Here is an 11,289-nt window from a genome sequence, read left to right on the forward strand (position 1 = left end):
CATGGGCACATTTTCTTAGTAGGCTCCTGACAAAGGTAAGTGAGGGTTCTTACAAGAGTAATACTTAACCTTTTTATTAGCACAGTAACATTCCTAACTTCTGACTTGATTTTCCAAAGGGGTTGGGACTTGAGAAGGGAAGGAATGAAGCAATCTCAGCACTTTTACAAAGATTGAGGCCCATGCAAAACTCTTTCTTCATGGGACAGAAAATCTAGATGGCAAGGAGCCTATGAAACTTTTCAGTCTTAGGTCATGGACTTGCCTAACTTTAGAGACTCCCCCAGAAATAAGATGGTCCTATGGTTTCAGAACTTCTTCTGTTGATTTCACAAACTGAGGCAATTCCAGAAGGAGGTGAAACCACCATCACATGAATGAGAGAAACTCAGAAGGCTGCTGGCTTGGTTTAGAATAAAGAATGTTCTGACACTTCAGAGCTCTGTAAATAGGAAGCAGGCTGTTTGGGAATGTAGTGAGCTCTTCATCACTAGAAGAGATCAAACTGAAAACCCATGCATCAGTGTTCTGCAGAAGAAGATCAAGAATTGGACAGAGGGTGGGACTAGATTTATTTGGGGAGCATAATCAGTGCCAGGGTCTACATCTGGTTGACATACTTAGGTTCAAGAACTCTTGATTCCTGTGTAGACACTCACCCCGACTGCCTTAGTTACCAAAGAAAACTAGAGCTCCAGAAATTGTGAGCCACTATGGGTTTCTGGGGACAGCCTTCTATTTATCTTCATGAAACATCAGATTCAAATATTAGAGACATATTGAAATTTCCAGAGCATGAAGTTACCTTGGAACCATCTCCCCTTTCCCTTGCATCTCTCCATGTCCAGTCTCCTCTTTTCCTGAAAGACCCAGCTAGGGCTGGGGTTTCCCATGAGAAAGATCTTGGGCAACAACCAGAGTTTGTTTTACATAAAAATTGTTTAATGAGAAGAAATAGTTATAAGGTGAGGATTCACAAGTAATCAAGTCACTAGTATTTAGCACAAAGTTGGGGGACCATGGAGCAAACTTTAAGTCACTTTTCTGATCAATGTTTAATGAGGTAAATTGCCTTGTAGGATATAGCCCCCCTAAATGAATGTGTTATGTGTTTTTGTCACTGATCATATGTGTTACATTATCAGAGTCATCATTTTAAACCTTGTGCATTTGGTGTCCTGTGTCCCCCAAATAATTTTTTATTTTGTTGTCTCTTTTTTCTTGGAAATACATAAATATTGTGGACTTTCAAAACTATTTTCTATTCTCTTAATCAGACTGGAACCCCAGTCCAGATGCACTGGTCCTATGCAAGGCAAGGAATGTTGAGTTTGGATCTCTAAGTATTTCCTTCAGTTGACAGAGGAGATACACCATGGTAAGTGCCAACCAGACAGCCTCTGTGACAGAGTTTGTTCTCCTGGGCTTCTCTGCCTATCCAAACCTGGAGAAAACATTCTTTGGGCTCATCCTGCTGATGTACATGGCAATCCTACTAGGCAATGGGGTTCTCATCCTGGTGACTGTGTCCAACTCCCACCTGCACACACCCATGTACTTCTTCCTGGGGACCCTCTCCTTCCTAGACATCTGCTATACAACGTCCTCAGTCCCCCTCATCCTTGACAGCTTCTTGACCCCCAGGAAAACCATCTCCTTCTCAGCCTGTGCAGTGCAGATGTTCCTCTCCTTTGCCATGGGAGCCACAGAGTGTGTCCTCCTGAGCTTGATGGCGTGTGATCGCTACGTGGCCATCTGCAACCCCCTTAGGTACCCTGTGGTCATGAGCAAGGCTGCCTACGTGCCCATGGCTGCTGGCTCCTGGGTAGCTGGAAGCACTGCTTCCATGGTGCAGACATCCCTTGCAATGAGGCTGCCCTTCTGTGGAGACAACATCATCAACCACTTCACCTGTGAGATTCTGGCTGTCCTGAAGTTGACCTGTGCTGATATCTCTGTCAATGTGATCAGTATGGGAGTGACCAACGTGATCTTCCTGGGAGTCCCGGTTCTGTTCATCTCTTTCTCCTATGTCTTAATCATTGCCACCATCCTGAGGATCCCCTCAGCTGAGGGGAGGAAAAAGGCCTTCTCTACCTGCTCTGCCCACCTCACTGTCGTGATCGTCTTCTACGGGACCATCCTCTTCATGTATGGGAAGCCCAAGTCTAAGGACCCGCTGGGGGAAGACAAAGAAGACCTTGCTGACAAACTCATTTCCCTTTTCTATGGGGTGGTGACCCCCATGCTCAACCCCGTCATCTATAGCCTGAGGAACAAGGATGTGAAGGCTGCTGTGAGGAACCTGGTATTTCAGAAACGCTTTGCCTTTTGATGTTTTGGGGGAACAGATGTCCCTGTAACTCTTTGCCTCTTGGTTGCTTTTACCCACAAATCTCAGAAGAGAATGTTCCCTAAAGAAGATACATGTGAAGAATGACTACCGGAAAATTGAAGTATTTATGTAATAGAGCACTTTAGCTGTGATTGGACCCAATTAAAATATTGAAACCTAGAACCCAGGGGAAGTGTGGCTTGAGGGGATGGAAGCAGAACGCTGCTGGATATACAAGGAATGATTTTTCTGTTTCTCCATTGTTCTAGTCTGAATTCACCTTTGTGAGCAGATGGTTCCTCTGTTTTGGGAAAAACACCCTCTGTGTTACAAAAATGTAAAGCCAAGATTCTACTCTTGAAAGGAGGCACTGAAGACACCGTGGGACAGAACTTCATGACCCTGCCCACCTCCCTAGCACAGTGCTTCCCAACCTGTGTCTTGCCATGGAGCACATTGAAAATAATGGGATGTGTAGGCACCCTGGGGTGAGTAGATGAGTCTTTTCATGGCTGAAGGCAATTCACCTGGGGGCTTAGGTCACCACAGGTTCTGCTTAGTAATCCCAAGAGGACTCTGAGCTTCGTACATCTGTAGCCTGTGGCACATTAGCTGAAATGTTCTGCCTGAAGCAGAATGTATCTTCCCTTAGCCCCTGCTGAGAGGACAGTCATGCTCTCTCCTTTGGCTACAGATAATTGGCGAGTTGACCCAAACTGGGCAAATCATATTTTCTCTCCAGGGAATTTGGAATTTGGTCATAGAGGCACCTCATAGTTGGCACAAAGCTCTTGAACTGTTAGACCATGTAAAGAGGGCACGAATGTGGCCCTATGTCTAGCAAAGAAGAGAAAGCTGGTCTGCAGAGAGAGATGATAAAGCAAATGCACAAAGAGGACCAGACCTACATGAAACAGAAATAAAGGCTGCAATATTTAGGCTAGGTATTGGAGAAGGTTTTTCTTTTATTTTATGGGAAAATTTAATCCTGTAGAAAGAATAACAGGTATTTATCTTCCAGATCCAAAGATGATCTGCTCATGGCTGGTGTGTGCGTGTGTGTGTGTGTGTGTGCAATTTTTAATTTTTAAAATTTTCCTGGGTACACAGTAGCTATATATATTTATGGAGTATATGGGATATTTTTATACAGGCATGCAATGTGTAATAATCACATCAGGGTAAATGGGATATCCATCACCTCAAGCATTTATCCTTTGTGTTACAAACAATCCAATTATACTCTTTTAATTATTTTTAAATGTACAATTAAATTATTTTTGACTATAGTCACCTTGTTGTGCTATCAAATACTAGTTCTTATTTATTCTATTTTTTGTACCCATAAGCCATCTCCACTTCCCCTCTACCCTCTCATCACCATTCCCAGCCTCTGATAACCATCATTCTACTCTCCATCTCCGTGGGTTCAATTGTTCTTTTAGCTTCCACAAATAAGTGAGAATATGCAGAGTTTTTCTTTCTGTGCTGCTTATGGCCAATCTTGTTCTTCTGATAGCCCTGTGGATTATTTCTTCCTCTCCTTAATTATTCTAAAGCAAATCCCAGATGGTAATAACATTCCATCTTGAAATATTTTAGTATTTATATCCAAAAAAGATTAGTACTCTTGTAAAACTATAAAGTGCCATTTAATATTTAACATATAAATCACCTAAAACTCAATAATTCTTGATATCATCAATTTTCCAGCATTTATATTTCCAGAAATGCCTTATAAGTTATTTATTTCAATTTTTAAATTGAACCAGGATCCAAATAACAATATACATTGTGATTTGTCTCTGATATGGTTTGGCTGTGTCCCCACCCAAATCTCACCTTGAACTGTAGTTCACATAATCTCCACGTGTTGTGGGATGTCATGGGAGGGACCTGGTGTGAGGTAATTTAATCATGGGGGTGGTTACCCTCATGCTGTTCTCATGATAGTGAATGAGTTCTCATGAGATCTGATGGTTTTATAAGGGCCTTTTCCCCCTTTTGCTTGGCACTTCTCCTTGTTGCTGCCATGTGAAGAAGAACATGTTTGCTTCCCCTTCTGCCATGACTGTAAGTTTCCTGAAGTCTCCCCAGCCATGCTGAACTGTGAGTCAATTAAACCTCTTTCCTTTATAAATCACCCAGTCTCAGGTATGCCTTTATTAGCAGTGTGAGAATGGACCAGTACAGTCTCTTTCAATCTACATTTCCCCCTCCCTTTTTCTATCTTTCCCTCTATCTCTGTTCCTACCACCAGCACCCTGCTTTTAGGCTAGATTTTTTTTCGAAGGATTAGTTTCTCATTATAGGAAACTATAAAGTTTACCACAGTCTGATTTTGCTGATTGCAGTTCTGTGGTGTCTGTCTTTCTGTTTCCCATACATTGGTGATTAGATCTAGTTACTTTTTTTTTTTTTGGCGGAGTTATGAGCTCATGGCTCCTGAGATCTTTTGCATGACGCTAGTATCTTTGATGACTTCCCACTATCTGTATGTCAAGATATTACAAGCTCAATATTCACACTTCCTTCCCAGACCTGAAACAACTATTTTGTCTAAGGAGCTCCTTTTTTCCTTTAATGGGGAATGGTATTTAGAAGTATAATCTAGGTGCTAGGGTTACTATTGAGTTTCCCATGGTTTCTAAATGTTTCAGTGGAAAGAGCTATGAAAACTATATAATATAATAATTGAATTATATGTATGCATGATATATAAATATATATTTAGATTTAGATCAAATACATAAATCATACACACATACAATTCAAATTAACAGCTATAGATTTTTTACCTAGCTTCATTGATTGTATACCTGTATCTCCTTCTTCTATGTACTGTCTCCTCATTCCAGAAATGTTTGGAGATGGCTTTAAGTTATACACACATAATGATGTCAGGAGTTAACATTGAGCACAGCTTCTATAAAGGGCAGAATTCAATCAAGCTGTCCAGTGGTGTGTGTCTGGGAGTACTGGGGCTGATCATAACAGTTGAGGTGATGATGTGGGCTGTGGGCACTTTTCTCTCGCTTGTTCCTGAGCTTCCTGCAGGAGATCTGAGTCTGGGAGTGAGGCACTGGGTGGCAGTGGGCTAGGAAAGAGTTGCAAGATAAATTCAAGCCTGGAAAGAAAGATTCCAGACTGGAACCTCAGGGCATCTTGCAGCTTGGGAATGACTTTCGTGATGAGGGCAGTCATAGGGCCCTGCTCACCAGGGGACTTTGGCAAAGAAGGGCACATGATGCAGTCAAGAAGGAAGCTGGCAGATCACCTCTAAATGGGGTCCAAAGTCCTGAATTCTGCATGCCTGCTCTGCTCGAAATAGACGTTTCCAATATGTAAGAGCCACTTAGAAAAAAGAAGTTTGTTAAATATTAGGAAGGATGGAGTCACAGTCAAAAACTACATATCTGGGGTCCATGGTCTCCAAGATTTTAATATCATGCTTCCTTACAATTTAAACTGTATTTGTTTATTGATTTATAAAGTATATAGGTATTCTACTGTACCAATATGTTATGGACATTTACAACGTTTACAAAAATAGAAGTTCAAAAAGATAGGACAAATATAATTTTTTTTAAAAAAAAGAGCAAACATGGGACAAAATCAGAGGAAAATGAGGGTAGGCCACACATTCATTCATTAATTTATTCAGCGTCTATGTATTGAGAGTCAGTTGTGAGCGAGGCCCTATTTTTATACTAAGGAAACATCTGTAAATAATACAGAAAAAAACTTACCTCTGTAAAACTTATATTCTAACAGGAGAGAAATAAGCAATAAACAATTATGAAAATAAATAGGATGTTAGAAATTTTATGGACTCAAGATTGCATAAAGGATAACTGAACACATGCATCTAATTTCATTCCTCCTAAACCCATAAAAACTATAGTCTTTCTTTCTTTCCAATAAAATTCACAAGGTTAAGGAGAAGAAGTAAGACATCAACAGTGAGAACACTGTGAAAGTTAGGAAGCAGATGAACTAGTGCTAACTGCCATAGCAGATCTGACAGAGCCAAATCCCAAGCCAGAATCTTGGAAAGATAAGTGTCTTACTCCATTTTCTGCTGCTTTAACAGAAAATCTGAGACTGCGTAATTTATAAATAATAGACATTTATTTGGCTCATAGTTCTGGGGGCTGTGAAGTCCAAGAGCATGACACTGGCATCTAGTGAAGGCCTTCATGTTGCATCATCCCATGGCAGAAGGTGAAAGAACAAGCAAGTACATGAAACAAGGAGAGAAAGGAGGCCAAACTCCTGCAGTAACTCACGCCAGCAATAATGGCATTAATCCATTCATGAAGGCTGAGCCCTCTTGGCTTAATCACCTCTTAAAGGTCCCATCTCTCAGCCCTGTTACCATGGCAATTAAATTTCACCATGAGTTTTTGAGGGGGCATTCAAACCATAATAACTGGCAACAACTAGATTTGTAGCACAGAGAAACTCATTGCACCAAGTACCTCTAGGACCAGGATGAAGGAAGCACTGCTAAAAAAGGAAGACTAGGTGACAAATATGTAAGAAACAGAGTCCCTACACCCCTTCATTCATTCCATGACATTAGTCAACTATCTCTTGCCCATCCCAACAAATGTTTTATTCTCTGTAGAGGGTAAAATCATGGCTCTCTGGACTGGCAGAAAAGAGCCACAGTTGAGAGCATGGGTACTTTACTCTTTCATGGAGTAAAAAAAATTAGCATAAAAGATCAAGAATCAAAATGGCTTCTGATTGCACCAGAATTACGTTCAAATTCAGAAGGAAGATGATTTCCAATAAGTTCCTAGAATTTCACACACTACTGTGATGATTAATTTTATGTGTCAACTTGACTGGGTCATGGGGTGCCCAGATATTTGGTCAAATATTATTCTGGATATGTCTGTGAGGGAGCACCTGGATGAGATTAACATTTAAATGCATAGATTGAGTAAAGCAGATTGTCCTCCCTAATGTACTAAGCCTCATTAAATCAGTGAAAGGCTTGAATACAACAAAAAGGATGAGTAAGAGGGAACTTTTCCTGCCTTTGAGCTGGGACATTAGTTTTTTCATCAGCTCTCCTGGCCAACCAGCCTGCTGACTACAAATCTTGGGACTTGTCAGCCTCCATAGTCAGATAAGCCAGTTCCTTACAACACACACACACACACACACACACACACATACACACACACAATTAGTACGATTCCTCTTGAGAACCCTGGTTAAGACACCCACCCAATTGTTGGTCAGGAGGTTAAATAAAAATATGTTCAGACACATAAGATCTCAAAAATGTGTATAGAATACACTTTTTCTCAAGAAGTTATTGAAGGCTGGGTGAGTGGCTCATGCTTGTAATCCCAGCACTTTGGGAGGCTGAGGTAGGTGGATCTTCTGAGGTCAGGAGTTCAGAACCAGCCTGGCGCCCATGGCAAAATCCCGTCTCTGCTAAAAATACAAAAGTGGCATGCACCTGTAATCCCAGCTGCTCAGAAGGCTGAGGCAGGAGAATCACTTGAACCAGGGAGGCGGAGGTTGCAGTGAGCCAAGATTGTGCCACTGCACTCCAGCCTGGGTGACAGAATGAGATTCCATCTCAAAAAAGAAAAAGAAGTTATTCAAGAAAGTGCTCTATCAAAATAAGAGATTAAACCAAGAAATAGAAAGAAATTGACAAAGGAAACGGAAGTTCCAACCCATAAAAGAGGTGTAAGGAGTCCCCGGGACAGTAAAAGGAGATCCTGGCATGACAGTTGTACACCCTGCAGAGAAGGCAGCCAGCCCAGAGGGCAGCCCTACGACTCCAGAGACAGGCATGTCAAGGGCTCTCATTCATAGGCCCCTGCTGCCTACAGTGATTAATTTGAGGACAGAATGCCCCAGACAGCCTGGCCCACATTCTTTCCTGCACTGGCCTTATCTTGGCCATGCATGTATAAAATGCCCTTTTCTTTCTCTGTGTCTTGCTGACTGGGTTAGCGGAGGACACTCATTCCACTCCAGAGAGTATTCTGCTTTGATCTATTCCCAAGAGTGGGAAGAGGGCCATACTCAGAGCTTAGAAGCAGGAAACATAAAACAATCCACTCTCTCTGATGATATTTCTGCCAGATGTCTGGTACCTGGCCACACTACAGCACTGTCTGACTTACGCAGAAGGGACTATTGAAACTGACAGCTTAGATTCTCAAGTGAGTCTTCCCCAAAATAGTGGCAATATTTTTTTTTTCAATCAAAAAGCTAGATTTGTCAGTCAGAATGACTATTATTAAAAAGTCAAAAAACAACAGATGTTAGTGAGGAGGTGAAAAAAGGGAAACATTTATACATTGTTGCTGGGAAGGCAAGTCAGTACAACCTCAATGGAAAGCAGTATCGAGATCTCTCAAAGAACTAAAAATAGAACTACTGTTCAATCTACTTTTTTACACAATGAATTTTTTTTTTTTTTTTTTGAGACAGAGTTTCGCTTTTATTGCCCAGGCTGTAGTGCAATGGTGTGATCTCGACTCACTGCAACCTCTGCCTCTTGGGTTCAAGTGATTCTCCTGCCTTAGTCTCCCGAGTAGCTGGGATTACAGGCATGCACCACCACGCTCAGCTAATTTTTGTGTTTTTAGTAGAGATGGGGTTTTGCCATTACATAATTAATTCTTTTCCTTTATGTAGATACCCAGTACTGGTATCTACATAAAGGAAAAGAATTAATTATGTAAAAAAAGATACCCACATTGGTACATTTATTGCAGCATTATTCACAACAGCAAAGATGCAATCAATCTAAGCATCTATAGACAGATGATTGGATAAAGAAAACGTCATCTATATACACAATGGAGTACTCTTTAGACATAGAAAAGAAGGAAACCATGTATTTTGCACAACATGGATGGAACTGGCCATGTTGGATGGCCAGTCTTTTAAGTTATGCAGCCCGGAAACAGAAAGTCAAATACCAGTGTGTCCACATGGACATGAAGTGTGGAATAATTGACACTGGAGACTTGGAAGTGTGGGATGGTGACGGGGGCTGAGGGAGGAGAAATTACTTAATTGGCATAATGTACATTATTTCGGGTGATGGTTGCACTAAAAACCCAGACTTCACCATAACTCAGTATATCTGTGTAACAAAACTTCACTTGTACCCCTTAAATGTATTGTTTTAAAAGCTAGGTTTGTAATTATTACTCTATTTTTCAAAATGGAACAATCCATTGTACACTAGTACATTGTAGAAGGTCAAACTGTGAAGGAAATGAAGGGAATACATATTAGCTTTCTTTTGCTGCATAACAAACCACCCCACTATCAGCAGCGTGAAACACCTCATTAGTAGCTCACAGTTCCGGAAGTGAGAAGGTTGGGTGAGTTAGGCTGCGCTCTGAGAAGATGTCAGCTTTCAAGCTCATTGTTAGTGGTGGCAGAATTCAATTCCTTGTGTTTTTTAGACTATGGTCCCGGTTTCCTTACTGGCTATCGCCAGGGGTCATGCTTAGCTCCTTGTGGCAGCTCTCTGGTTCTTGTTCGTGGCTCCCTCCATCTCACAATCAAGAAACAGCATATGGAATCCTTCCCACACTTTGAATCTGGCTTCTCCTTCTGCTACTAACCAGAGAAAAGTGTTTTTAAAGGGCTCACTTGATTAGGTCAGACCTCGCTGGATAATCTTCTATCTTAAAGACAACTGATTTGGAACTTTAGTTACATTGACAAAATCCCTTCACAGCAGTACCTAGGTTAGTATTTGATCACCGCACGAAGGGAATTGTGTGATCATGTGGGGATCATTAAGATTCTGCCTACCACAAAATGATTTCCATAGAAGTCAAAATAATGGTCACTTCTGGAAGGGAGGGAATAAGGAAATATAATTGGATAAGGAAATAAGAGGGGCTTCTAAGGTTCTGGAACATCCTAATTTTAACCTGAGTGGAGGAGGGGGACATGGTAGTATATTTTCTTATTTTTCCTTGAATGGTTTACATATGCTTTTTACACTCGTTTGTATGTATATCTCACAAAAAGAAAAAAATTCAATGCAAGACAAAATGGCTTATGACTATGAATGTGGCATGTACTTGATTCTAGGATTTTTAGAGCTAGAAGACAGGCATGTTCATTTGTGTATAAGACAGGCATGTTCATTTGTGAAAGAGGTGGTCAGGATTGCCCAAGCGTTTTTGCTAAACTGGGCAGGCTCTTCTTGCACACCAAGAACATCTGTGGAATGAGAGCTCATCGTATGGGCCACTTACCATCTCCGGTATTAGAATTAAATGGGAAAGGGAAAACTGGAATGTGATTAAGAAACTATAGTGTATCAGAAAACAGTGATCCACATTGAAGATGCTTCTGGTTGCTGCCTCAGTTTTGGATCTCAGTTTTGGATCTCAGAAGTGGAGGTTACTAGATCCCAGTGGTAAATCAGCAATGCTCTCACAAATGCACAGATATAGTATACTCATGCACACACACACACAGGAAAAGACTGAGCTGTTCGCAACAGGACACCACTTCTGTGATCAACTGCTCTTTTTCAAGTCCACAGCTGCCTTGCCTCTGAAACTCTCTGGTAGAAGCCATGACCAGATTCACTTATGACCCTTTAAAGGTCTGGTCTGGGTAGGAACTGCCTAACAGAACCTATTTGGTGGGATGCTGACAAGAGATCTTCTAGGTCACTGGCTTTCATCCAAATCTGAGATCCTAAACCCTTTGAATTTGTAAATGGCCAAGGGGACTAACCCACAAGGATTTGTCCTGTGTGGTTTCATATTCCCCCAGATCTATCATGGACTCTGGTGACAGTTCTCATGGACTGGGGGTTCTTGTTAATTTGGGGAGGGCTAGGGTGATCCTTCCTCTCTAATACTTTCCAATAGCCCAGTAAAATGGGTAGGAAGAGAGGGAAGAGAGAAGAAAGTATTTCTGGAGAAACTTCAGAG

General features: G+C 41.3%; 1 protein-coding gene across 1 annotated transcript; it reads left to right on the top strand.

The window, feature by feature from the left end:
* Positions 1-1,375: 1,375 nt before the first annotated feature.
* LOC117099416 (olfactory receptor 13C7) lies at positions 1,376-2,335 on the top strand. Its single transcript, XM_033238772.1, has one exon. It carries the CDS (start codon positions 1,376-1,378, stop codon positions 2,333-2,335), a length of 960 nt encoding a protein of 319 aa, XP_033094663.1.
* Positions 2,336-11,289: the final 8,954 nt, after the last annotated feature.

Source organism: Trachypithecus francoisi, unplaced genomic scaffold, assembly GCF_009764315.1.
Source record: "Trachypithecus francoisi isolate TF-2019V2 unplaced genomic scaffold, Tfra_2.0 Lachesis_group16, whole genome shotgun sequence".
Lineage (NCBI taxonomy): Eukaryota > Metazoa > Chordata > Mammalia > Primates > Cercopithecidae > Trachypithecus > Trachypithecus francoisi.